At 37.9% G+C, this 27,462-nt stretch overlaps 1 protein-coding gene across 1 annotated transcript in view; it reads left to right on the top strand.

Annotated features, from left to right (window-relative positions):
• Window positions 1-27,101, top strand: part of RIC8B (RIC8 guanine nucleotide exchange factor B) — a 34,239-nt gene extending 7,138 nt beyond the window's left edge. The window contains exons 3-10 of the mRNA XM_051784390.1: window positions 5,693-6,301; window positions 8,893-8,987; window positions 13,506-13,659; window positions 13,974-14,069; window positions 16,496-16,640; window positions 16,787-16,931; window positions 18,723-18,842; window positions 26,692-27,101. Of these exons, the coding sequence (XP_051640350.1) occupies window positions 5,693-6,301; window positions 8,893-8,987; window positions 13,506-13,659; window positions 13,974-14,069; window positions 16,496-16,640; window positions 16,787-16,931; window positions 18,723-18,842; window positions 26,692-26,803 (1,476 nt within the window). The 3' untranslated portion in view covers window positions 26,804-27,101. The remainder of the gene's footprint in view (window positions 1-5,692; window positions 6,302-8,892; window positions 8,988-13,505; window positions 13,660-13,973; window positions 14,070-16,495; window positions 16,641-16,786; window positions 16,932-18,722; window positions 18,843-26,691) is intronic.
• The last annotated feature ends 361 nt before the right edge of the window (window positions 27,102-27,462 follow it).

The raw sequence follows: 27,462 nt of genomic DNA, 5'->3' as shown, positions 1-27,462 counted from the left end.
CACGCTCTAAATCTCAGAAGACCCTCATTCTTAGATAGTGCTGTTGACGCTGATGCTTCAGGGAGGTCTGAAGGTTCCTGCAGCCACCAAGGCACAGGGCTTTTCTTGTCCCAGTAACTTTGTTGCAAACTTTTAAAGTCTGTTAGTGAGTGTCCTGTAAAAATATTAAGTTCAAGTGCTCCTGTGGGCACACTGTGTGGTGTCTTAGTTGTTATTGTTCTGACTTTACTGAAACCCCTTGAGGGATTACCAGTCTGTAAGAGAAAAAAAGTTACTAAGTATCCCTCATTAATACTAAGCTATTCCCCTCTGGTCCTGCCAATTCCCATCCAGCATTTTTCAGTTTTTTACATCTCTTAAGGTTTGTGACAAGCCAGTGAAACCCGTCTCTCCTTTTAACACCCTTCTTTCACCGCTGGGTTACAGAGGGTAAAAGGGTTCTCCCTCTCTGTGTCCAGTGGGGAGGGCAAGAAGGGCTACTGTGAGTGCAGCTACACAGGATTTCACCTTTCTGTGACTCTGAAGTTTATTCCCCCAGTTGTGAGAACAGGGATTACTGTGCCTGCTCCTCACCTCACCTGCAGAGTTTTATCTGCAAATGCTCTCACCTGTTCAAATGTGCAATTTGGGCCTCTGCCATGTCAGAGCTGGCAGGCTCCTGCCAAACAGGCCAACCTCTTGCTGTCAGTACCAGCTGAACAATGAAGTTTTGAAGTGAAGCAGACTGAATCCTCAAGGAATACAACTATACACCTTCCCTCCTCACCCACATCAGTCCACAAAGACTAGGCAAAAATTTGGCATGGCCTTTCCAGAGGAGGTTATCTAATTGTCCTATTATTCAGCACAGGTGATGATACGTGTTATATAAACGTTGTCTTGAGTTCCAGAGAAAATGAAAGTTTAAACTAACATTTCAAATACTCTGGGGCTTACCTTCTCACTGCCTTGGATGCTTGCTTAGCTCTGCAATCTAATAGAAACTTAAACGCAGAAACTAAAGACTTGTGCTCCCCTTTCCTTCCTCCTCCTCTCCCCAGTCTAATTAGCCTACAAACAAAGGTGATGGAAGAAAATGCAAGTAAAGAAATAATACCTTTTTGCCCAAAGCTGCACACAATAGGTCTGTGGCTGAGCAAGGAAGAAAACACAGGTCTCTTGTGTCTCAGGAGAGGACTTTTTCTATTGGGCTGTGTTGCTTCTTAGCATCAAGGGTTTATGTTGTCAGGATAAAGGACCAAAATGGATTGATGTTTTATTCATTAAAACAAGACAAGAAATGGATTTTTCTGGGCTTCCTGTTTTAACACACAATAAAATTTTATACTACAGCACAGACAAAAAGAATGGTGTGTATTGCTCTGTGTTAATCTTAGTATTAGCACAAAAGCTGAAAAATCATGAATTTTAGAGAAATTAATGGATTTTACAATAAAAAAAAGTTTAAAAATACTAGAAACTGCCTTGAGTCTATGGAAAAGTATATGAAAAACATTTCTTGCATGCCTGATGAAAGTCCATATCTCATCTGAATTTTGAAAGGATAGAACTCAAAGGAATGTTAAAATCTTAGTGACTTAGAGGTTAGCAATAAAACCTGTGAAACTAGGGCAATCATTATATATGTTGTGGAAGGGGACATACCTTGCTGTCTGAATTTTCACTTTCTGTTGTTTCAAACCAAATAAATGAAATCTGTGTCCCTGAGTTTATGTGATGCTAATGGCATACAAGGTGGTGGAAGGAGCACCACCTAAAGAAAATGAAAACCATAATAATGGTTTGGTAGTCACATCCCTTCCTGTTTCTCCTCTCTCTGCATCATTTCTGTTGCACTGTCAGGGCGAAAACAGAAAATGTGAAATTGTGCTGTATGGCATTTGGTTTTAGTTGTCTCCAAGGCAGTTTTCTAATAGGATGACTTTTGTTTCTTCAAAACTTTCCATGAGTAGTTCTTCAATTACAATCAGATGCTGTAGCTTTTCCTTGAGCTGCTATTGGCACTTGGGATCAGCCAGCGATGATTCCCTGTCATGGATATTGTAACTGAATGTTGATTTCCCTAAAGTCACTCTTGATGGCTCACTGGAGTCTAACTCCAGAGAACTTTGTCAGCAGTTCCTGTGTGTTTTTCACATATGTGAGTCTTGTATCTTCAAAAAATAGTGTGTGTGTATATATATATAATGGCTAGGAAGCTTAGTGACCTGTTCTTAAGTTTGTAATGGCCAAGCTTTTAATCTAGTATGCAAAAGACTATAACTGATGCTTTTGAAAATAAATACTAACCTTGCTTATATTGTGAAATATAAGCAGCCAAGTCTTCAGGAACATGTAGGAAATAAAGTACCTTACAAGCACGGTGATGGTTTGGGGTTTTCTAAGTTGTAAGCAGGTAGCTAAATATCAAAAAAAAATCTATTTAGTATCTATCTTTAGTACAGCTGTTCAGAGTTAATCCTCTTCTGTTGCTGCATTTCAGTAAGATTTGAAGTCAGGAGATGATTTTATAATCTTTAATTAAATTGCAAGGATAGCCTTTAAATGTATAGAGGGAGGGTTACACTTCCACTGGCAAGTCAGCCAGCAGCAGGAGTTTGATACCCTTTGTGATGCCTCCTGCAGTGCTTTTGACATTTTGCAGTGACACTTCTGTAGCAGCAGGTGGGTGCAACTTATGGGAAAAAAAAAAAACCTAAAAAATCAATCTGAGGTTTGAGAGGCCTGGTCTCTTTGTAGTCAAACGAGTGTTCAGGTTTTATCTGATTGAGGTTAAAAACCAGAGCACCAGATGCAAGATTTTTGTAGACAGTGCTGCTCACCAAAATGTGGTGTCCTGCTCCTAAGAGGAAGGAAGCACCCAAGATTTGTAGATGGTCAAAAAGGAAGGACAAAAGTCAGATGGTCTGCAAAAACTTAAAAGGTTTTATTAGCAAGTTATACACTTGGCATGGAAATTGGTATAAGTTAATCCCTTATCTTCTGGTATAAACACAAGTGTGGTGGATTTTGAGTAAGGGGTGGGGCGAAAGAGAGAGAAAGATCACCAGTCCTGGCTCCAGCATGAATCCAGCTGATGGAGTGTCCAGGGTCCTGGTGCACATGCACACTCAAGCTTTGTGGGGGTACCTTTTTATAGATAAGTTTTCCCCCCAGTGCACCTAAGTTTTTTGCTTTCTATGCAAATTAATTATTACACACAGTTCTTCTAGACTTTTCTGGAAATAGGTCGAGAGCTTTGAGGGTCTTTGGTGGTCTTGATTCCCACCCACTGCGTCAGCCTTTGGTCAACATTCCACTTCTCGACCTCGTTCCTGCCCTTGTGCTGTACTGTGTTGTGCCTAACTCCAGGAGCCAGAACAGGGACGTTTGTCCCAGAAAAATGCTGCCCTACCTCTGTATGGCCTCCTTCTCCAGCCACATGCTGTTCTTTCTCACAGTGTGTTACTGCCAACAGTCCTTGCTTGTCTGCACAGCTATCCAGCTATCAGGGTTTGAGACATACACAGTAGCCCCTTAGCTGCTCAACTTCTACACAAAAATGAGGGGAAGTTCCCTTTTATTTCAGTGGTATTGATCAGATCAGATAATTTATTAAGTGATCCTTGGTATTCAAATGCCTAGAAGAAACCTTCAGCACTGTTAATGAGAAATCAGATCTGGTTTTGTGCTGTGTGTATTTACTGATAATGCAGTCTGTCTGGCTCAGTATGTCTTTGAAATGTCCATTCAGCACCTTGGTGTTGGGAAGGCCGGTAACTTGGCTTCTAGTGTTGTTAGTATGGTTCTGCCTACACAGTATCTGAAGAGAAGGAGAGTCCAGTTGGTGAACCAGCAGTTGAATTTGAGTCAATTGTTACAGACCACCTTGTTGCAGCTGATATAAACAAGGAAGAAAATAGCTGCTAAGTCTAATAGAAATGTACTTAAACAGAGAACAGAGTAAACTGGCATTTTCCTGGAGTTCTGTGAACTGTCCATTCAGTTCTGTGTTAGTCCTCAAAACCAAACAGGCTTCAGGGCTGTTGCTTCAGCTTGCAAAGCACAGTTAATTGTATGGAAATCTCTCTTAGCAATAGAAACAAAATTCTTTTAAGAAGTTGAGCTGTGACTAAGTAATTGACTGTGGCAGTTGTTTCCTAGGCATTTTTAAAAACACTTCAAAGATGCCACCTTCAGAAACACTTAGTGCAGATCTAGCATACCATGCTTAAGTCAGGGGGTTGTATAGATCTGTGTGAGATCTTATGTTAATGTTGAAGCACTCTTTATGTTTGAGTATCTTTTTCCAGCCACGGTAAGTACCTCTGTGCCTGTACAGGTGGTCAAATGTGGTTTTTATACTATTGCCATGTCTTTAATATTCTGATAAAGATTTCTCCTGTTGCCTCTGCGATAGTAAGAGGTAGAGCTCATTCCTTGTTTTCAAACTTTCTACTGGATTAATCTAGTCAGAGCTGTGGAGATGCAGTCAAGGTCTTGGTTGTCTGGGTGGTGCTTTTGGGTGGGCTTAACCCCAGGACAAGCATACTAGAAATCATATTGAGAGTTCCTACTGTCTGACTTTGTTTACAGATTGTCTTTTAACATTGTTGAAGACTTGTGTTGTTTTCTCCCTTATTCTTCTGGAGTGTCTGTTCTAGATTTGCTGTAGACTTAATGTTTGTTGTTGATTTTGTTAATTTTTTTATTTTGGCTTTAGTTGTAAGCGATCACAGTAACAAAACTTGCTTGGATGTCCTAAGTGGAACCTTTGTTTTGAACTTTGAGTCAGGCTGATGGGCTTCTGTGCTCCTCACCTTTTCGTTATGGTGGTGATGGTGAAAAATGAAATTCCAGAGACCATTCCCCAAGAACTGTTTTATACTTTACTATGATTCCTATGCTTTTTGTAATTACTTACATGACACAGACTGCTTGAGACCACAATGTGAATTTCAGGTTTTAAGCAGACTTCTGCACTAGGGCTGTTCAACTCAGTTGCTACTCTGGCTTCTTTGGTAATTTTTTCATGTTGATGGTCAAGACACAAAACCTGGGAGGTGAGAAGTGTGGAGGAACAGTGTTCTGTGTGGTACAATGCAGTTTGTATTGTATTGGGAACTTCTTTGTAACTGTACTTCTGACTCTAGTACCCCAGAGTAGTAGTAATGTTGTCCTGAGCTTAAGGCATAAAAATCCTATGGAGTCCTCTCACATCAAGCAATCTCTTCTGTCCTGTCTTTTCTGCCCATTAGTTGATCATCTAATTGTCCATTTCTGTCTTATAAAAGGTAATTCTTCTGTAATTCAGATGCTACAGTTCTGACCTGCAGGTTGTTGGGGTGTTGTATTTTTCTCATGCTGCATTTAAATGATTAATGTTTACCCCTGCAATCTTGTGGGTATAAAGTATCAGTGAAGTATTTTGACAATAGTGGCAATTTTGACAATAGAGAATAGCATCTGCCATTTTGCTTAATGCTTTTGCAAATGTTGATGTATTTGGATTGTATCCATGAGGAAAACTGCTTTTGGTGCTCTCTGGAGGCCTTTTGTAACAGTTTATATTTTGAAGAGCTAATATGGAATACCTAGTTTCTCAAGTCAGCTGGAAACTCAGAAGTTATATGGAAGCTTAGCAAAAGTAGTTTCTTATTACCATCGATATTTTGACACTAAAACTATTCCTTTTTTGTTTGTGTTTGCCTAGAAACTGTGTGAGGGAATTCTAAACATCCTTGAAAAAGACACAAAAACGTCATGTCAAGTTGCCTGCCTGGAGGCCCTCCGGATTCTCTCCAGGGACAAGAAGGTTTTAGTGCCTGTAACCACAAAGAGGAACATGCAGATCCTTATGAGGCTAGCAAAGCTGGACAATGTGGAAGATCCTTTGGAGACAGTGTCTGAATTTCCTGTTATAGTAGAAGCTTTAAAATGCCTCTGTAACATAATTTTTAATAGTTCAGTTGCACAGCAGCTCAGTTTTGAACTGAATCTTGCAGCAACGCTCTGCAATCTTCTGCAAAAATGTAAGGACCAGCAGTGCGTTGATGACATTAAATGCTTTGATTTGCGTCTGCTCTTCCTCTTGTCACTTCTGCACACAGATATTAGATCACAGTTGCGTCAGGAACTACAAGGGGTGCAAGTTTTGACTCAGGCTTTGGAAAGTTCCCTGAGTGTAAGATGGACAGAAGAATATAAAGCAGCGGAAGATCGTGACAGGCCTCCTCTATCTTTGCAAGAGACAGATTGTGCCATTGAGGCACTAAAGGCTCTATTTAATGTAACACTTGACAGTTGGAATGTCCACAGCAAGGTAAGGCTTAGCTGAAGTGTTTTTTTCAATTGATTTTGTTTAGCCTGGGAGAACCAGAACCAGCAGGTAGATACAGAAGAGGCAGTTGTTGTCCAGGCCCCAGGGCAAGGATTTTAGTGCTTAACTTTTCTCTACTCTAATTTTGATGGAATATAGTTGCATTTTTCAAAATAGTAGCTAAGGTACTCTTCAAATTTTGCATCGTAATTTCTCTGTGTGTAAAACCAATCCGAGAAAATTTGTCTGTCTGAATTCTGAATGTGTCAAGAATTGATGATCTTGGTATTTCAAGAGGTTTTGAGTCTTTAGTGCTCATTGCTTTGAATACCAAAATAACATTTTTGTTCTTGTTACTACTTAGGCAAAAAATCTAATCCATATGTTTTCTATGTAATGGAAGAATAACTTGGATTATATGATGCGAGGTAAAACAGTACGTTTTTGAATAAAACATGCAAAAAATACTGTTTTGTAAAAGCCTGAGGTTTACAAAAGAAAATAAATGTTGTTCACTAATGGCTAGGAAAAGCTATGTAATCTAAAAGTATCAGATGGCTATATCTCTGGATGTATAGCAATAGGGTAATAGAACTGGGAAGACTCCCTTGTTTTCATCTGTTTTTCTGAGCATGACAGTAGGTACATGAACTCTAATTTTGAATATCCCAAATCTGTGCTACAGTAAGAGAATTATATAGGGAATCTTTCTTTTTAGTCCACATCATATTGTCTCTAAAACGTTGTTGTTAACTTTTCACTGGCCATTGTAAATATGCAGAGTATAAAGCTGATCAAAATCCACAGTAGTTAAAACTGACAAATAATTGTTCTCTTTAGTGCATTGGACTACACAGCAAATAAGACATTAATCATAACTTTAAGGAATATAAAACTTGAGAAAAGTCTGAAGTTTGTTCTTTGATTTAATGTCTCAAGGATATGCTGAATAAGAAATCCTGAAATTTAAGATTGAGTGATGGGGGAATCAGAGAAGCTAATACTTTGAGTTTCAGGGAAATATAAACAAAGTGAGGTTTCTTTCTTCTGTTAATATTCCTGGTTTAGATCTTTATTAAAAGTATCTTTAACTTTGTCAAAGTTCTTTGTATAGAGAGGGTAAAAAAGAATGTAACACAGCTTTATGGAAAACTGGGAAAAGAAACTGTATTACACGTTCACCTCTTTAAAAGCTAGCTCTTGAAATCTGGATCTTGACATTGGTTTACTTTTACAAAATACTGAATCTGTAGAGAAGTAAAGCCCAGCTCACTGCAGACAGGCAGGCAGGAGATGGCACTCAGTTGTGGTGTTACCTGATGAGGTTTCATGTGGCTGCTGTCTGTGGGATGAGGGAGGTTTTGTCCCACAAATCTTTTCCTCCTTGAAAAGTCCGAGCATGCAGCTTTTTTTTTTTTTTAATGAGAGTTTAAGACATCCCGGGGCAGGAGAAGTTTATTTTGTGTTTTGAGATAAAGCTTATATAATAACTCTTTACTAGAAGTTCCTAAAAGCAGGGAACCTTTAAATTAAAGAGCTTTTTAGTAGTTGATAACTGTTAGCCAGATATGTTGGTTGACATTCTACTGAGTGAATGTCCCAGTGGCAGTTTTAATGATCTGTAAGAAGAGTAAACAGCGTGTTAATGAGGTGGGCTGAAGATACAGAATTTCAAGAGGTTCCAAGCAGTAGACAGGTTGGAAAATAAAAGGAGAGCAGAGAAGTTAGGCGTGAGGGTAGAAAGCTGAACGAGATCCATCCTAAGGGGGACAGAACCATTTGAAACACCAATATTTAATGACTGGAGACGGTTTCAAAGTAGCAAAGCCAGACAAGAGCTGCAGGTGGTATAGCTGGCAGATTTGGATGCTGATGCTACAAAAAATGCATTGGGGCGCTTTGTGCTCAATCAAACACACCAGAACATATGATGGATGCCAAGAAGACCTATTGAAAAAGGGTGAGGACAAGGTTACACACAGTTAAATGATTGCAGTTACTGGTGCACTTTTGTGGGGCTGCTGTCTGGTGGGAGGTTGGAAGGGGGAATTGCTTGGAGAGAGCAAAAGTAAGGCAAATAAGATTGCTGAGAAGTTACTAATGAAATGGAGGAAAGGTATCAAGGGAACAAAAGCAAGTGAATTAGGAAAAGAAACAGACTGAGTGGAGGGAATGAAACTGTTGGCAGAAAAAGGCCTAAATGAGGAGAAGGCAAATTAAATGAAAAAGGTGTGTAATCTAAATCAAGAGGTGGTCTGATGTAAATACAAGAAGGAAAATAGCAGTGGTATATTAAGAATAATGTTATGGGATTGAGCAAACACTTGTAGTTGGTTTTTCTGGTAGTGAAGGCTCATTTAACTGGAAAATACTCCCTAGTGACTTTTACAAGGCCTAGTTTGAAGTCAGCTTATGACAGTTATGTCGAATTAAGCATTTAGTGAACTCTAAGGTACAGTCCTTTTATTGATAGGGATGGATGTTATGATCTAATAGGTATTTCCCATCTTTAATTTTTATTATTCTAGTGACCTGAAACCCTCACTTGCAATCTTCAAAATGAAAAAATATCTTCATAATTTATATTTATATAGAATGAATCTCATCAATTTCGTTACATGGCTGCCATCCTTCGACACTGCTTATTAACCACGGGCCCTACTGAAGACAAAACTGAAGAGTTGCACAGGTTGGTGGAACTGCAGAACCAGTCCATGTTAAAAGATTTTTGTTTGGTTTTTTAAGTAGAAATTACTTTGACTAAAATCTAAAATGGAAATCTGAGAAACAACAAAAACTATTCATTTTGAGTAAAGTATTATTAATCTTTTTTTGATGAAAGCTATTTGCCTCAAATATTGTTTAGGCATGTCCTCTGTTCCAGACAGAAAGTGACTGACAAGGTTGTTATTTTCTACCAATGATTATGAAGCTCACCTTTTTATAATTTCTTTATGTGCATATGTGTGTATCTGAGGATGAAAATACATATGGAAGTTCTAGAAGTAGTGTAAACTGGAGTGGAATGCAACTTCTGTTGTTTTGCACAGAAGCTGATGGAAAAACTACATTTTGAGATTTTCATATGTAAGTTTTGCAGTTCTGATGGATTGGAAGTAACAAGTTGATATTTAATCTCCAGTAGTTCTAGGCTGCTTCATTAAAGGTACAAACATTTTTTCTTTTTTTTTTCTTTCAAAAATGAGTGAATCATCTTGCGGTTTTAGGTATGTGGGCGGGGGGGGTTTCCTCAGTCCTGCACCCAACTGTTAGGTATTTGCAGCAAAAAATTCAATCAAAAATCAGATTATTTTTAGTGAGGTGGTGGTTTTCTGTTCAGTGTTATTGTTCTTTTTCTGTGAAACTCTTACTTTTATCCAAGTAGGTCAGCTGTTCACAGGGCCTGACAGTACAGTAGCTTCAAACACAATTCCCTGTTATCTCTCAGCAGTGAAAGAGTGTTGCCATTTTCTTCTTCAGGGATGTCCATAAATCTAAGTGTAGGATCTTTTTAAGATCTTCTAAACCAGCAGTCTCTAGGAAGAAGGATACACAGTTTTTCACATCCAGCAATCTTGAAAGTGTTAAATGAACTTGATTAAAATCTTGGAAATCTCTCAGAGATCAACAGTCTTAGTAGGTGAACCCTAAAATCCTACATCAGAGCCCTGCTCAGCTGGTGCAGACTAGCTTGGAATAATTTAGTGTTCTGTGGCAGTAGTTACCATGACTAAAGTTGGTGCTGTGTCCTAAAAGGCAGTCAGTGCTGCTGCTTATGGTGGGCATTTTGAGCTCTCATCTTCCTTGAAGGGAGGGACTGGTGGGAATAAATTCCCCACTGCTGGGAGAATTTAACAGTTGTGGATAAATTCAACAACTACAAGAGAGAGCCCAATATTCTGATGAATTATGATACAGCTGATGCTCTTCCCAAGTTCTGTGTCATTGTCCAGAAATCCAGCTAGTCTAATCACCTCGTTAACTACATTGCCCTGTAAAATTCAGTTATCTTGTGCTATTGCAGAAGGGTGCATGTTATGCAGGTCCTTTTGGCTTTAGCTTTTGCAAACACTTGCAGATGAGATCTAAAAAGGCCTTTACATAAAGAAGTAGGAAGCTGTGAGGAATATGTAGTATAGGTGTGATTTCTGTCCTTGTTCTTTTCAGTCAGAAGGGATATTTTGTGTAGTGATGCTGCCCGTGTGGACCTTTTGGAGACAGCATGTCAAGGCAAAGGTTCTCCGTAATTTTGAGAGGGTGAAACAGAAAAGAAATGAGGACAAACATCACTGCTTTGTGTCACTTCAGTTGTTTCCCCTTCTCCATCAGACTCAGTGTAGCACTGCATCACTTTCTGTTATGCTGAGAAAACAACTTTCTCCCTCTGTTAGCAAACTGTAGCCAGTTTACTTAGCTCGAGTTCATAAAGAGTGCAAGTATAGCATTGTCGAATGTAGTATTTGATCTTGATTCACGTGCTAGAAGAGCTCTGTGCAGGTTTTGACTTTTGCAATTCAAATATTTCAGCCCATTTGCAGAACTTGAGTTTTGTCTTTGAATGCTACAAGGATGTAATGAAAGCTGAATAATTGAATATGCTTTTCTACCAAGGCTATTCATCACAAGGCAACTCTGGGATAGAAAACCTATAGTCAGAAGTAATGCCCCTGCAAATCCTCAGAGGGATTGGGGCCTGGATCAAGGGCCCCACTTCAGTCCGCTGATGTATTTGGACAAGCAAAACTTTAATTCCTGATAGGAGCTTCACTAAGGAATGAGTAAACTCTTGTTAGGAGTCTGTAGCTAAAAAAGAGAGGCTGTGTCATCATTTAGGCTGTTCAACATGCTGGACTCTGACCATGCAGTCTTTATTGCTAGAGATGAGGTGTGAGTCAGAGAGCAGAGCATAACTTCCAGCTCTGCTTTCCACTTGGAGCCTATCAGTAAGGCAATTAGGAAAAATCTGTCAAAAGTAAAATAAAATACAAACGGTGTTGAATGCAGAATAAACTTTATGAAGCGTCAGGGAGACGTGTGTATTTCTTAGGATTGCTGATGACTTGCACTTCCCTAAGTTTATTAATGTGCAGAACCCAAGATGCTTAAATGAAGGGTTTAGGCAGCCTGTTAAAGCCCATCATTTGAATGCTTGTGCTCTCAATATGTAAGTTGAGGATTTATTTTATGTGAACATCAGTGTTGGACACATGCCCTGTGCTATGATGTACTGATTGTCAATGTGACTCTATTTCTAATAAATAAGCAGAAGTTACCTGTAAGAATATCTTAACTAATTTAGTACCTAGTATTGTTGTCATTATTCTGTCATGTCATTGCTTAATGTTTGAATATGAACAGCTTAAAGTACCACATATTAGAGTGAGTGCCATTTTTGCCACTAACAAGGTTTTAATCAAGGCATTCAGCAGCTCTAAATAGGCCTTTGCTTTTAAATTTGCATATCAGGAGGGGGCTGGGAGCATGAGTGGGTGGATGTCATGTCCCAGTGATTAATGATCTCTAGGAAGCCGAGAAGGAGAGAGTAATATACGCAGTATTTCTACCCCCTGGAGTAGGAATGCAAACACTATTGTGCAGATCTGTGCATAGTCACTGACTTCCTGGTAGCTGGAGAATTTCATACACTCCTCTACCACAAATAAAACTGTCAGTGGAGTGACAAAGATCAGAAAGCCGGGCTTCATTTATTGAAAAGAATAGCTCAGACACAGTGATCCAGAAAATTAATTTTGTAGGTGTTTGGGAACTTGGTTGTTTAATAAGAAACTGGTAAAAAGAGAACTTTTGATGAAAGGCCTGAAGGCACCAAATATTTGTTGAATTTCAGTCTATTTTGTTTCTGACTATTCCTGAATTGTTGGAGAGGAATAACTTCCGTGATATAAAAGACATATCTTGAACAGGAATTAGAAACAAAACAAAGAGAACAAGCATTCCCAAAAGTAATAGTTGTCTGAATTTCAATTGCTAAAAGAGCAAAAGGGAGATGGCACAGTGTGGAACAGCCACCCACTCTGATCAAACCAGAACCAGCACATTTGTTAGAAATCCTGTCTTGTCTGATTGCTGTGATTTTCTTTCTCTTTTACTAATTCTTTGTTAGAATTGTATTAATAACTTAAAAACAGAGGGCAGCTTCTAAGTAGATATTATTAAAAGTCTTAAATGAAGTTGTTTGAGAAGTTTTCTCTATTCTTGTAACACTTCACTGATTGTTGAAACAACAGTGCTCATTGCTTCATTGATAGCTTTGAAGTCTGCCTATGTAAACCTGGATAGTTCTGTAGTATTTCTAAATACATCCATTTATAAGTTTAGTTGGACATGAGCAAGTAAATAATGACAGAATTCTAATTTTTGCAGCATCTGTGTAATTGAGCCCAATATTCAGCAACAGTGCAAACACAAGTCAATGTTGACAATGAGAACAGGATAGATAGCAAACTCGAGGGATGTGTACCTTGCAAAGTAAGTTCCGTCCTACTCCATTAAAGAGGAGGGAGGAATCTTATGGTCTAATTTAAATCACTTAATGGCTCTTTGGGAAGCACTCCTCTTTGTGTGTTGCAAAATGTGAAGATGCTGGTTACTGAAAGGTAGTGCTTGGTAAATAAACCTGAATCTTTTTTTAATGTCTTAAAAACCTTCTGTATTTCATTTACACTGCAAACTAAATAAAAGTGAAAATATTTCAGAGGACCTAAGAAATTACCACCATGCCCTACAGCAGGGGGAAATGTTTTCTATGGTGTACTTTGTCACATTAATGATGGTAATGCAGATATGTGGTAAAATGTTTTAAGTTTCAAGGAGGAAAAAACTGACCACTGCAAATCAATGTGAGAGTTCCCCCTACTGTCCTTTGAGATCAGCTGCTGTAGCTCACTGCTGGAAGCTGTGCCTTATCCATGGAATGGGGAACTGTGGGGGCTGGAAGTATTACTGCACTGCTGCAGTATTGCTTTTGGAGCTTTTTGTCTTTCTTTTCCCTTGTTTGTCCCAAGAGCTGACACTCAGGCGATAATGCGTGCCACCTTCTTTAAAACCCAGAGAGCACAAAATAAAGCATTGTTTGAGTTGTAGGGCCTCTTTTTGATTGTAGTTGTACAAGCAGTTTATGGGGAGTTGTACTCTGTTTTTAATTCTTTCTTCCAAATGAATAATGAATTTTTAAAATCTATTTCAGCAATGCAATCAACCTCTTAAGCAATGTTCCCGTTTCTTGCTTGGATGTTCTTATTAATCCATCATCCCAAGAAGAAACAGATATAAAATACAATGGTATGAATATGGGAGCAATTCAAATTTTACTGGATTTCATGGAGAAGAGAATAGACAAGGTATGGGCTGGAGGGGTTCCTTGCAAAAGGGACCTCTTTCATTAAAGTAAAAAGTGCACATATGTAAAGCTTGTTCCAAACCTTCCAGCCAGTATTAGCACAAATATGGATGTTCTTCTAGATTGTGAAACACCTCAAAGTTTAGAATAAATTCCTGTGAATATCTGAAGCTACTTGCTCATGCGTGTGTGTTTGTGTGTGACTATGTAAAGTTCATATTTTGACTGTCATATAGAACATCATTTAAGTGTTCATAGAATTTGTAAAGGAAAATCTGTTACAAAATGTTTTATTAGTATTTGGTTTTATTTTAGGGAAGCAGCTATAGAGAAGGTCTGACTCCAGTTCTCAGTTTATTAACTGAATGCTGCCGAACTCATAGGAATATCAGGAAGTTTATCAAAGCTCAGGTAAGTAAAATATTCATCAAAATTTGAATATAAAGCTATTGATAAACTTTGAGATTTGTACATTAGTGCAAGACAGTACTATAGAAATAATTTTTCAGTCATATAAATCAGTAGATATTATGGCCTAAGTTCCATGATACATTTTGTAGTGCTGTTAAGTGATAATATCAGGGATATTGTAAAGCTGTGTTATTGTGAGTCACCATGGAACATATGAGATGGGGCAAAGAACTCAGTGAGGTCTGTCCTCTTAAAACTGGTATATAAAAACATTTCCGTGCAATTGATAAAACTTTGCAGAACTGTGTGGTAGCATGTGAGAATACAGGTGTTTTGATGGGCTCTACTTGAGCTTTAATTTGACCTCAGCAGGCAGGAATCATTGGGGTTGAAACTTGTGTGCCAGTGTGTACAAGCTGTCCTGGCAGAGTAAAACTCTGTTCCTGAACAGAGGCACACTTCATCCCTCGGTCTTTTAAAGGAACAGTTTAATACAGTATGGACTGTGCATTGGCTTTTTACAGGAGAAAAGATTTCCATGCCATGGTTAAAGATCTAAAGGGTCTGTATAGTTTGGTGGTTAGGTGTGGTGTTTTCTATTTGTTTTGCTGGTTTTCCTCAAGTCAAGTGGAGAGAAATTAAAGGATGAGCAAGGGAAAGACAGCTGAAAGCAGCTGAAAAATGTTCTTTTTCCTAAGCTGCAGTGGTTCTTGGGTTGCATCCTAGATGCTGCTCCCAGATCAAAGCTGTGCCTGAATTCATAAATGGAGTTTAAAACGGAAAAGAGCATATATATCATGCCTGTTTTATCTATACTAGAAAAGTAGTTTTGAGGAATTTAAGAAAATTGTTCTTGTTTTTTATTGTTTTTGTTTGCAGCAGTTCTTTCTCAGGATAATCTGCTGATCTGTTAACTAAAAAAAAAGTTGCAGAGCCAAATGTTCAGAAGCTAGAAAATGAAGTTGTCTGCATGTTTTTACGACATCTCGGCATCTAGATGTCAGGATATAATTGCATGCTGACTCCTACCACAGGACCACTGCCTCATATAGTGCAGAGAATGGATGGATACTGTTAACTGCATGACTGGATATTTGATATTTTGAATTACCCTCATTGTTAAGTGTTGGCCTTAGGCTTTATTTATTGTGCACTATTCAAATTGTGATCTGAAGACAGTATGATTAATTTCCTCATGGACTGTCCTATGGCACTCATCACTGTATTAGTATTAGAGTACTCTAAAAACATTAATTCATTCTTACAACACACTGTGAAATGACAGTCATGGTACTATCCCCATTGGGGAGAGTAAGCAGGGACAAAGTAAAATGTTTTTGCTAATTGTTTGAATACTTAGTTTGAAAAAGAGGGGTCTGTTTTTTTCAAAGTAGTCAATACTGTAGCATTCATTTGTTTAAGTATCAATTCCCAGTGAGTCTGATTTCAGTAGTAATTGTGCAGTAATTTAGCACAGGACATGACATTTTACATTAGACACCTAGAAGACAAAGGACCTGCAATTTCTTATGACAATTATTGGCATCTTTTTTTCATTCCCAAGTAAACCATTGAAGATCCATAATTCTTATTAGAGTCTTCAGATCATTAAATATTCCATATTATGGCCCAGATTTGTTTGCAGATCATATCATATATTCTGTGAATGTGAAAAAATTAGTGTAGTTTTTGACTCTGAAGGCATACACACAGGGAGGCAGGACTTAGTTTGCCAAACAAGCCATTATTCATCCTGCCTTTCCTGAGGGTTGAAGTTAACAATATTAATGACACTTATTGAGAAAATAGTGTTGAGGAAATGTTAAATAGTGTTTTCTCCAAAATATTTCTGAAATTTAGCTTGAACTTTTAGAAAAGTGTTTTCTGGGAGAAGTATGCATTTTCTCTATACATGTAGAGCCCATTTTTGAAATTCAGCAGTAGAAATTTGAAGTAGAGCTTGCAATATAACTCATTTTCCTGCTTTTTCATTATAAGCATATAGTTTTTCTATATAAACTACACATCATGTTAATATTGTGAGATTCCTTAGGATGGTATTTATAATACTTTTACCAGATACACGAGCAAAACAGAAGACACAGAGAACATGAGGTTACTGCTGCCTGTTGACCAGCTGTTTTGGTACACCCATTTGTGCTCATAAATTCCTGATAATTGTATTTTCAAAGTCTATATTTGAGACTGAGTGCTTTTCTGCCCTGAATGACAGATCAGAAGACTTAAATATATTAAGAAGCAAGAGTCATTACTAAAGCATGTAGGCATAGTTGACTGATTTTATTGCCTTTTTTTTTTGAAGAACAGAGCTTACAGTATTTCCTTGTTCTGTTGACTGTAGGGGTTTTCCAAGTATTGGATAGATATTGCTGTGCACTCTATGCCATTTTTTTTTGTGCTGCCAGGTACTGCCTCCATTAAGAGATGTATCAAATCGTCCAGAAGTTGGCACAACAGTGAGAAACAAACTCGTGCGCCTTATGACACATGTTGACCTTGGAGTAAAGCAAATTGCAGCAGAATTTCTTTTTGTTCTTTGTAAAGAGAGAGGTAAAAATTACTTTTCCTTCTCCCTTCTGTATAAGGTCTTGCTGTAATTTGTACATTTGCCTCTTGCTATAACTCTCAATTCTGGTAGCACTATGGTGTTTTGTAGCTGATTATAGCTGAATAATTTTCTGTGTGGCTCTTTGCAGTCGATAGCCTGTTGAAATACACGGGCTATGGTAACGCCGCAGGATTGCTGGCAGCAAGGGGCCTGTTGGCAGGAGGAAGAGGAGATCATTGGTACTCAGATGATGAAGATACAGATACAGAAGAATACAAATCTGCAAAGCCAAAGTATAGTAGTGTTTTCAATTCTACATATGCTGTTGTAGTTTAGATTATTTTTTTTGATGTAATTTTTTTGTTTCACCTTTTCCAGAGAAGCCAGTTTTGGAATTACATGTGCTTATACTAACTACTGTCTTCTACTTAATTCATGGTCTAATTATTGAGAAACCAGCCTCCAGTACCGACCGTCATATAGTCATATGGCTCCAGAGGGGAAAAAAAAATCACAATGACAATGATTTAAAATCAACCTGAATAACTATTTAAAATTCAAGTGTGGAAAGAGATTTTTAATCAAATTTTAGAAAAAAGTTATAGTAACAAACTTAGCAAGGATGGCTTTTGCCCCAGATTTTCCAGGAACTCACATAAAGTTACCAAACTGCAACTATTCTTTGTGGGATATATCCCTGTAATGGAGAAACCAGAAGTGTCAGATATGGCTTAAGATTTTAATTGGAATTTTGTTGAAAAAGAACAAACCAGTAGGTCTAGTTTCAGTTTTGGTCTAGCTTCAGAATGGTGGTTACTAAAATTTTCCTAAGGAATCAAGTGGGTCACATGTAAATATGGAAGGAGGAAAACAATTTCTATAGAAGTTATGCATCAGGAATCCAATTTATTTGAAGGATTCAGTGATCATATAGAAGCTGTCTGTTGCTTTTTATTAATTGTAATTGATTGGGTGTTAGAGGTTTCAGTTTGTCATGTTACATCTAAGATTTGATGCCATTTTTAGTAGGTTCTGAAATTGTTGATAGTGGAGATCTGAAGGATGTTATTTTTCTGTTTTACTGTGTTTTCCTTGAATTACACATATATGGTAATATGATATGATGGAGAGTTGTGGTTTATTGAAAGATTCTTATTAAGGTACGTGAATGAAACACAGGATTAAACGTATGAGAAGTTATAGGAATTACATTGCTTCTCTGTGAAGAAATTAACTTTAAACCAGGAAGTTTCTTTTTATTTCTGTACTTCAGGAATTTTTTTCTTGCTGTTTTCTCTCTGCTCTTCTTTGAAAAACCTGACATCCAGTTATATGCATATAAGTGAAACTATAACATCTATTTAGTTAAAAACTGACACTTAAATGAAATATTCAAGACAACTGTCAGCTGATTTATGCATCTGTTTTTCTGTATGGCTGTTAAATGTTTGTGATTAAAGTGTTTGAAAGGATAATTTGCCCTGAAAGTGTTCTTTAAAACTACTTGTCTGCTCGTTACCACTTCCGTAACACTGTTGACTTGTTTTAACACTGAAAATAAAACTGGCATTGTAAATTCTCAAAGTAAAGTAACTTAATTTGGTTTGAGCAAAAAATCATTATCATGGGAGGGCTAGAGTAAACTAATACAACAGTTCTTCATGAATAAGGAAATTAACTGGAACCTGTCTATAGTTTTAACATTAAACCTGTACAGAATTAGTTTCAAACATGTATCTGTCATTCAGTTCCCTATTTATGTCATTATTGCTCATGACGTCATTGCACTATCATTACTCCCCTGTGTGTGGGTTATAACATAACAATTACTGAGGGGCTGTGCATTTCTGGGTAGCTAACAAGAAATTAATACAGTGAATCAACAAGAAGATAGAATTACATTTCACGAGAAAAGGCTAAAAAGGATATAAATATGAAGGTTGGCTATTTATAACAAACTTTCATGTGCAGTTCAGACAGTTTTAGTCTTGGTGGTTTCTGTTAGTTCCTTCCTCGCTATTAAGAAGATAGAAAATGTACATATTTCTACAGAAATGTAAACTGTATTGTTTTTCCATTTCCAGCATTAACCTTATCACTGGTCACTTAGAAGAACCAATGCCCAATCCAATGGATGAAATGACAGAGGAGCAAAAAGAATATGAAGCTATGAAGCTTGTCAACATGTTTGATAAACTTTCCAGGTATTGTACTCTAGCTGCTTTTGAGAAAGGCAGCTTGTATCCTGGCTCTTTGCTAAGGTCTGGTGCTTCAAAACGGTGCTAGAATCAACTTCTTTGGAGGATTAGGACCACTTTAACTGCAGAGAAAAATGTTTAAATGACCACTTCAAAGAAAAGAGTGGTATGTTGCAGGACTTCAGAGGAAACCTCTTTAGGAAACGAAAGGACAGAATAAGAAAGATGTGGTGGTGAGGGGACCTGCCTCCTGAATAGATAGGCTGATGTTAATGGAGAGAATTTCTTCTTTTAAAGTATGGGACATGATCCAAGCCCAAGGCAAATGTACTCATTTTTCCCCGAGTCAATCAGCAGCATCTCATTGTAACTACTTACCTCTGCTACTTATATGAAGAACAAATACAGTATGAAAATAGTTGTAATCAGAAACAATAAATTGTATAATGGAGCAATTAAAATGGAATTTACATTTAAGACTTATTGCAGATTTATTAGATTAAGCGTGGACTGGATTACAAATCAGTCTTTGTAATTTGTTTTATGTGACTAAGGTAATGCAATGAAAGAAAATGGTACTTAGTGTGACATACAGGTGTACAGTATTGATACAGAAAGTTGATCTTTGTTTTATAACTTTCTACATACAAAACGGGTACAAAGCTGTTATCTGTAACTTTTTTGCTTGGATTCAATACACCTAGAATTTACTGATTTTTATTTCCACATACTTGTAGATTACCTGTAGTTTGTTTTCTGTGTAAGCAGAGTTCTATGTTCTTGAGGAACACTTGATGTAATACCAATTTACCATTAGCTGTAGGAGATAAATATATAAGTGGATCGCACTTCAAATGTGGGAAAACTCAGCAGCTAGAAAGGGGTTTGTTTTGTGAGAGTGTAAATATTCAAATAATAAGATCTCTTGAGAGAAATTCAGCAAAACAAGTATTTTGCTGTATTCCTAATCTTTATTAGAGATGTAAAAATACTTATTTTGCTGAATATCTCTAATAAAGATTAGGAATACAGCAAAATATGCAGGAGAATCTGAATTTTACATTAGCTATCAAAGACTGAATTGCAAGCAGGATTGAAAGCAGGGAAGAAACTTGGAACAACTGGTCTGAGACTGTCAGTGAAGTAATTGAATACTTTCTCACATTATTTGCATGGAAAGCAAATGCAGTATGTCATAGTCTTTTTAGTAAAGAGAAGAAAATGCAATGCTCATATAATCTCAATTGACCTACTTTTTAAATTGGAATCATTGCTATGTAAGCTAAAGAATTAAGATGCTGAGCATCAAGGGTACCACAATAAAATGACTTAATGGTCTAAAATGTTTTTTAAAAAGAAAGATTGAGACCAGAGATGAACTAAGACTGCAGACAAGTCAGTTGCTATCACTACAGCAGTTACACAAGAACTCCCAATGGCACTACTGTAGCATAAGAGCCTTTTCAGTTTGGAGGATTGAGACACCTGCTGTGGTGCCTGCTACAAACTGACAATGACTGAGCAGCTGCTGCCCTGTGCCGACACTTACCCTCTTGGCTGGTAGCACTACTGTCACCTTGGGCTTTCTGTGTCACTTACTTCCACCTGCAGCTTCTTCTATAGTACTTAGACTGCAAACACTTCAGGGCTGGGACTCTTTGTGGTAAGGTTTTTGTTTGTTTAGTGCAGTGATTACTGTGGGGCAGCGTTGTTGATGTGACCACTTTAGGGGCTGTGATAACATGAATAAAATCATTTGACTGTTCTTCCCACACTTTTTGTTTTACTAAAAATCAGGGAGGAGGGAAATGCTGGCAGGAAGGAAAAAGAAAGTAAGACTTGGTCTGGGAGGCTGTAGGACATTTTTCGTGAATGTAATTGAGTGGGCAACCGGGGGCTTTGAAGATGTTAAAATGGGAAGCTGCCAGTCTTGTATACAATAAGGAGTTAGTAACACACTGATCATACTCAGAGTCCCTATCTGGTTTTGGAATAGAACACTTGTGCTGCCTCAAGCTTGAGCCCTTCAGTGCTGGGAGCTTTCAGATGCTTAAATCTGTGTTGAATGCATTTTTTTGCCTTGATTTGCACCCCACAAATGCAAACCAGAGGTTGCTTTGGTAGGAGTCTTTGGTTGATTCTGGGGTTTGAATCTTGCTTTGAGGTAGACTGCTCGTGGCAGGTGTCCTTACTTCTGCTGGTCTTTGTTGTTGTCATCGTAGGAAGGGAAATACGCCACGAACAGTTTCAGTTTGGTGCAGTGTTATAAGTACTTACAAGAGCAGTGTTATAAATACAGTGTTATAAATGTTGTAAGTGCTTATAAGAGGGGGAGGAAGTTGAACAGGAACAAAGAGCTGGTTCTCATCTTGAACGACTTTATGTAAATTTATCTGTGTAACTTGAGCAAGAGCTTAGAGTAAACTTGTGTGATGTGCAGCAAAACTGGTTTAGTGCACTGGTATTGTCCCAGTAATGGAAACTAAGCTTTGAAAAGCTGACACACTTTTACTGGAGAAAGATATGAAAGAAAACATTGAAGGACTGACAAACTTGCTTCTGCTCCCTGACTGATGAGGTTAATCAGGCCACTCTGTCACTGGAGTATTCTAGATATGGCTTTGACTGCCTGAGTATCATTTTTGAAAGCTACCTGATGACACAAATTGAACTCAGAAAACAAGTTTGCAGAACAGTGCTGCTTCATTGAAAATTTATAGCCTTCATTAGTGCTGCTGTTTACACTGTACCCTGTGTACAGGTTTATGGAAGCCATGAGTAATAAAAGGACACTTTTTCTCTTGTTTCATAATAGGCCAGTGGATTTTTGCTTTTCGGATTTCTCTTTATTTTCACCATTGACAATGAAAAATTTAAAATTTTTGAGGTGATGTAAAACTGATTCATGCATTTGGTCATTTCAGGTCATACTTCCAAAGTTTTTTAGTTCTATTAGGTTGTTGGTGTTTAGGCCTGTTCATGGGGTAATTGACAATTGATGAGGCTAAATTAAAATTAATCACCCAGTTTTGATTTATCCAGATACAGGTAGGAAAGCTAAATATTGTTTCTGAACCCATTTCCCTTACCCCAATATTTTACCATAGACTTTGGTTCTACAGAAGCTTTTATAGAAATTAGTATTTTGCTCAGATTTGGCTGGACCAGATATTTTTTTAAAAATAATTAAATGTATACAAATTATAGGTATAAATGAACATGAAAAACCTTGATTACTGCAGCTCTTGAGAGATGTATATATTACTTAGGTTGATTTCTGGATGCCTGAACTTGGCCCTGATGTGACTCTATGGGTATTGTCTGCATTAAGTGTCTTGTTGATTCTTCAAGAATTGTTTGGTGACTGTAAACCAGTGTTCTCTGCACGTGATGCACATCTTTGAGCTTTGAAAAACTCCCCAAATTTGCAAAAATATTTAACTCAGTCTTCCATTTTTTGCAAAATATCAAGTTAGCCACCTTGAGTCAGTGTTATATGATATTCTTTCTATACAATGGATTATTGGAAATACTCTGTGTTAATTAAAATGTCTGGAAAAAACACTAACATTTTTTTCTATTATAAATGGCAGGTAGGACTGTATATTAATTGACTAATTTAAAATGTCAGGATGCTTTTTCCAAGCCAACCTTGTATTAATAGCAAGAATCCTTTTGCTGATGAAATGGTCTCCAATTATCACAGCTTGGGTTTTGTTGTACATTGAACAGAAGTCAGCAAAATGAGTATGGAAGAGAACCTGTCTAAATAAGCCACCATACTCATTAAAAACACAAAATTAATCATAGGATCAATGAAGAAGGCAACGTTACATGGATCTTTTTTTTCTTCCCCTTTCTAATCATAGAACAAAATAATGTTACATGAAAGGATCAGAACTATTATGTAGTACTCAATTATGAGGAGGTGAATAGGTCCCCAACATACTATTTTATGAAAGGAACAGACTGGTGTTTACATGACGGCTGTTTGATTACAGACACCATCATTAATTCCCTATGTCAGCACTGCCCTGTGGCAGAGAGCAGACAAGAAAGTCACCCTTCAAAACAAGGGAATGATTTTTAAGTCGTTATCAAGCTAAATGGCAAGCAGGAAGCCAAAACTTGTATAGATATATTTGAAGGGACTCTTGGGAGACCTGGAAGTGGAAGAAGAGAATGCATTTTACCAACTGTTTAATTATGGTGTGTTTCTAAGTACACTTGAATAGAATGCTTTGTCTGCATTAGAAAAAGAATGTTGCAAGGTGCATTTGAGTGTGTGGGAGGTCACATAAGGATGTTCAAACATGCATAAATACACACATTGTGTGCTGGTATAGATCTTCATGGATACAGAAGAATTCTCGCTGCCGTCTACTAGGCTGAAGCCTTCAGTGTTCTACTCTATAGTGTACTATAAACATCCAGTTTCTGGATAGTAAACTGTCTGCTGAACTGGCAGTTTTTGGCACTTCCCTTGCCACCTTCTATCTCACCGTAAACAGTAAGTTCATCCTCAGTTAGCCCAGGGTATCAAAGCACAGTTGAGGTCTCTAAGCAGCCAGTGCTAAGTGTGCAAATTGCTGAGGCTGGCAGGGCTGAGACTGTTCATGCCAGGTAAGGATAAGCTATGTGGGCTCTTGCATGGTCCTTCAGTTTAGCTGAGTGATGCCTCTTGCAATCTTTTTGTTATTTAGCAGAGAATTGTTCCAAACTTCAGAAACTGGCTTTGTAGGCAGCCCAAATCTTTTCATCTGTTTGTCTCTCTCTGTAATTTTCCTCTTTGGAAACCGGGAGTAAGCTAGTGTGGTGTTCAGAGCTGGCAGTCAAATCTTCACTGATGAAAGGATGCCATGTTTTACATGGGTTTAGGACTAGATTATGGTTAGAAGCAAAATAGGCTGATCCCTTCTTCTCCTCTTTCTTCTTCTTTTGGTGGCCTAGCATATTTCTGTGTTCACACAGTTCAGTTTTACTGTGTAACATTTGCCTAAGGAAGGATGTATGGAGTTCAGCCTTCTAATACAGAGAGAACAACAAACTGTAACAGCCATCTTTCATCCTGCTCAAGGGTTTGCAAAGCAGGAAGCTTATGCAGGGGCAGAAATGTACTTGATAAACCTCCTTGCTCTTTCAGTGCAATGCAAGCTCAGCCTAGGTCAAATTGTTAAAGCCTAGAGAGGAGGAAATGCATTGGGAATAATCCTCAAATGCAGTACCAGCACAGTTGGCTATGGTGCACTTGGAAATGAGCAAAGTGAGCTAAGAAATGAGCTGTTGAGCATCATGAAAGAAAATACAAGTTCACATCCATGACTCAGAGTTCTGCATTGCATTGTCACGCAAAACTTGGTGCATTTATCCCCAAAAGACTCCCACACAAATCACAGACCAAGCCTTGAGCATAAGGATGTGTCTGGTCTCCTGCATCTGATGTTCAGTGTCTCTGCAGGTGACCCACAGGAGAGAAAACATTCGTGTCAAGTTCTGGAGTGTGTGTAGTGGGATGTGAAAGTGAAGCTTGAGAAGGGCAGTCTCAGAGAAAGAGCTCTTTCTTTATAATTGACAAGTGACGAGATAGGACTTCTTGACTATTTACAGATATAAGTATCTTTGGGAGGAGAGGGAGGTCCCCACATAAATGGACCTTGCGCCCTTGTTTTCCTGTGTTTCTCTTTCCTTTTTCTTGAACGATTTCTTTATGCCTCAGTAATTATCATTTATTTATTACCAATATTAAATGGTAAATGACTAGAAAATTATGTGTTTCTATGACTTTTGGCTGCAACATTAAATATTGCAATATAAGAATGTGCATTGGGATTTTTGAAACAAAAATCTAGGATCCTCTCAGCTTAGAGGACAAGCAAAGGTGATTTGGCTCTTTGTGGCCATTTTTTTACTTTTAGGACTTAAATATGAGCAAGGACTTTACTCTTCAGATTACTCTTCTTCAGAAATAAGTGTAATAGATCACTATTGAGGCTTGAACTTCAGTAAGTGGCACTGAAGAGTTCTTGCAAGATGGCGAAGGACAGTTGTTTTGTTATTATGGTGTTTAAAGTTTGAAAGCCAAAAAGACCTTAGATGTATAGGGTTTTTTTCATGTGAAAAAAAGGTCTTTGCTATTGGACACAACTCCAAAGCACTCCAGCTTTGCCTTTTGTGGGACCCCTACAGCAGGCAGGCAGAGTTCTGGTCCTGTTTGGACTCTGTATCTGTAATCTTCATGTTTTGAGCCCTTTCAAATCTGATTTCAAGTATTCTTTTGATGTCTTGTCCACACATCTCCAACAGATTCTTGAAAATTTAAGAGTGCTGTCATTTGGGCAGAATCTGCATGCTACAGATTGCATTGCCTGAAGCAAGAGGACTTGCTGTCAGTCCTTAAATAATGGCAAGCCCTCTCCGGTCTATTTAAAGGTAGCTCTTACTCTTCCACACACACTGAGGGAGAGTCTGGCCTGTGCTCTTTGAATATGGTCTTGCAAACCTCCTTCCCTGGCCTGCAGCTTCCCACCAGACCTGGTTTAGCCAAGCCACAGCAGGTTCTTCACGTCCAGTTTCTCCTGTGGCATTTTTGATCTTAACCACTGTAGTATCTGATTGTCACATCTGCACAAACAGCTGCATTTATCTCGCTGGTCTCTGCTCTTCCTGAGCAAAAGGACTCTTTGAGACTTAATTTGACTGCTTCTTGCCTGTACAATAATCTAGCAGATGCCTGCCATGTAATTCAGAGGTTGCCTTTCTTGCTGTTCCTGATGTGTTAAGGTTGAATCACGAGCTGTGTGCAAGGAATTTTTGTCCCTTTTTTCAGCCAAGGGAGAAGTGCTGCCCAGACAGAGAGCTGGTGGGATGCCTTTGCTTCGCCATTGAGTGATGCAGTTTTACTGTCTGTGACTCAGGAGGGTGGTAGATGTGTGTTAAATTGACAGTTTTACTGGGCTGCCTTTCAAGTAAGGGATAAATTGACATCAAACCTCCACTCCTTTATTTAAGGTGACTCCTGAATATTTAGAGGTATTTTCCTTTTTTTTTTTTCTTTCCCAGCAGAAAATCAAAATGTTATCTTTGCCCTTACAGCTTCTGCCATAATCCACCTACAAATGAGGTGATAAAAAGTAAGGATTAAATAAATCTTTGCTAATACTTTTTGATTGGCTTAATCAATAATTAATCATCTCTTAGATGAGGCTGTAGCTTGTGGAGTAGATATAATTGGATTAACTGCTGAGCAGCCTTTGGAGCCTTGAAGAGATTAAAATGGCTGTAAATCCTGTAATTAAACTGCCACAAACAAAAGCAATAGTATTAGAATCAGTCAGCTTTTTTAAAATGAATCAACAAGTACTCAAGACACCCCTAGTAGTGGTATAGGCAGAGTCTGTTCTCTTAACTGATTTATTTCCTTCAACAAGATGAATATGTATCAAATCACTGTTTAAATTGCTTGGGCATATATTAACCAGAATGGCAGGTGAAATTTTAGGAAGAATTGGCTCTCAGAGAGCTTTTTGAAGAAAAGCTAGTTTGTGTATCCAAAACAGTGAACCTGCTCCTTGTCTTGAGCCTATTAGGCACTGACTTTTCATGGTGTCTTTAATTGGCTAAGTAAGTTTGGCCTAAATGAATGAAGTCTTTATCTGTCCTGCTCTTCCCCTTCCACCTATTTGGGAAGGGTTTTTTTATGCCTTTTTCTTAAAAACGGAGGGCTTTAGCAGAAATAACTTCCTTTTAAAGGTTCATTATGTACTAAAGCATATACTGTATGTGCCTGCATTATATACATGTGAATTGATATGTGTGCCTATGCTAATATATGTTCTTTTTTTTAAATCTCCTACAGAGATGAGCTTATAAAACCAATGGGAGTGCGGCCGGATGGCACAATGGCTCCTTTGGAAGAAACAGTCAGCCAGTACCATACCAACAAGCAAGAGAGTTCAGATTCAGACTAAAGCATCACCTGCTTCACTCGCAATTCACCTCTAATCCACACTTTTCCTTAGAGCCACATCTTTTATCTAGGCATTTTATCCTCAAGTTAGCCAGCATAACTTTAACTGTTCTATTATTGGAATATTTAAATGATGGATCCTGTGCTGTAATGTCTGAATTTTTATTATGTCTCTTTAGAGAACATATCAATTTATTAGTTTATGATCTTTAATAATTTAAAACTAAACGTATTTCAAAGGGATAAAAAGTGAAAGCCTATAATGTAAAATAAAATATGAACACTTTCATTTTCCAGAATCCTGTTTTCTGAACTCTGTAGGTTTTCTCACTCTTGATAATTTTTTGTATTGTCTTGCCAGTCTTCCTCTTTATGTAATTGTAATTAATGAAGCGTGTTTAATTGATGGCATTAGGAGCAGAGGGTGTTTAAACTTAGAAGTCTGATTGACCTTGTGAGGCTGCTTCAACTGGCATTGAGCAGTGATTTCAAAGCTACCCTTTTTAAAGTGTCATGGGGTTTCTTACTGCTATACACTTCTCGGGTTAAGCTGCTGCTTAAGATTTTAGCAATGTGTCAGTCACTGCTGCTAAAAACTACCTTTAAATTGGGAACAAGATCATGTACCTTGTATGTCTTCACTCCCCCCCCTCCCTGGTT

Source organism: Manacus candei, unplaced genomic scaffold, assembly GCF_025592945.1.
Source record: "Manacus candei isolate 608988 ecotype Guabito, Panama unplaced genomic scaffold, ASM2559294v1 h1tg000018l, whole genome shotgun sequence".
NCBI classification, from domain to species: domain Eukaryota; kingdom Metazoa; phylum Chordata; class Aves; order Passeriformes; family Pipridae; genus Manacus; species Manacus candei.
The sequence above is the reverse complement of the archived record's forward strand: the minus strand, read 5'-3'. Positions and strand labels throughout refer to the sequence as shown.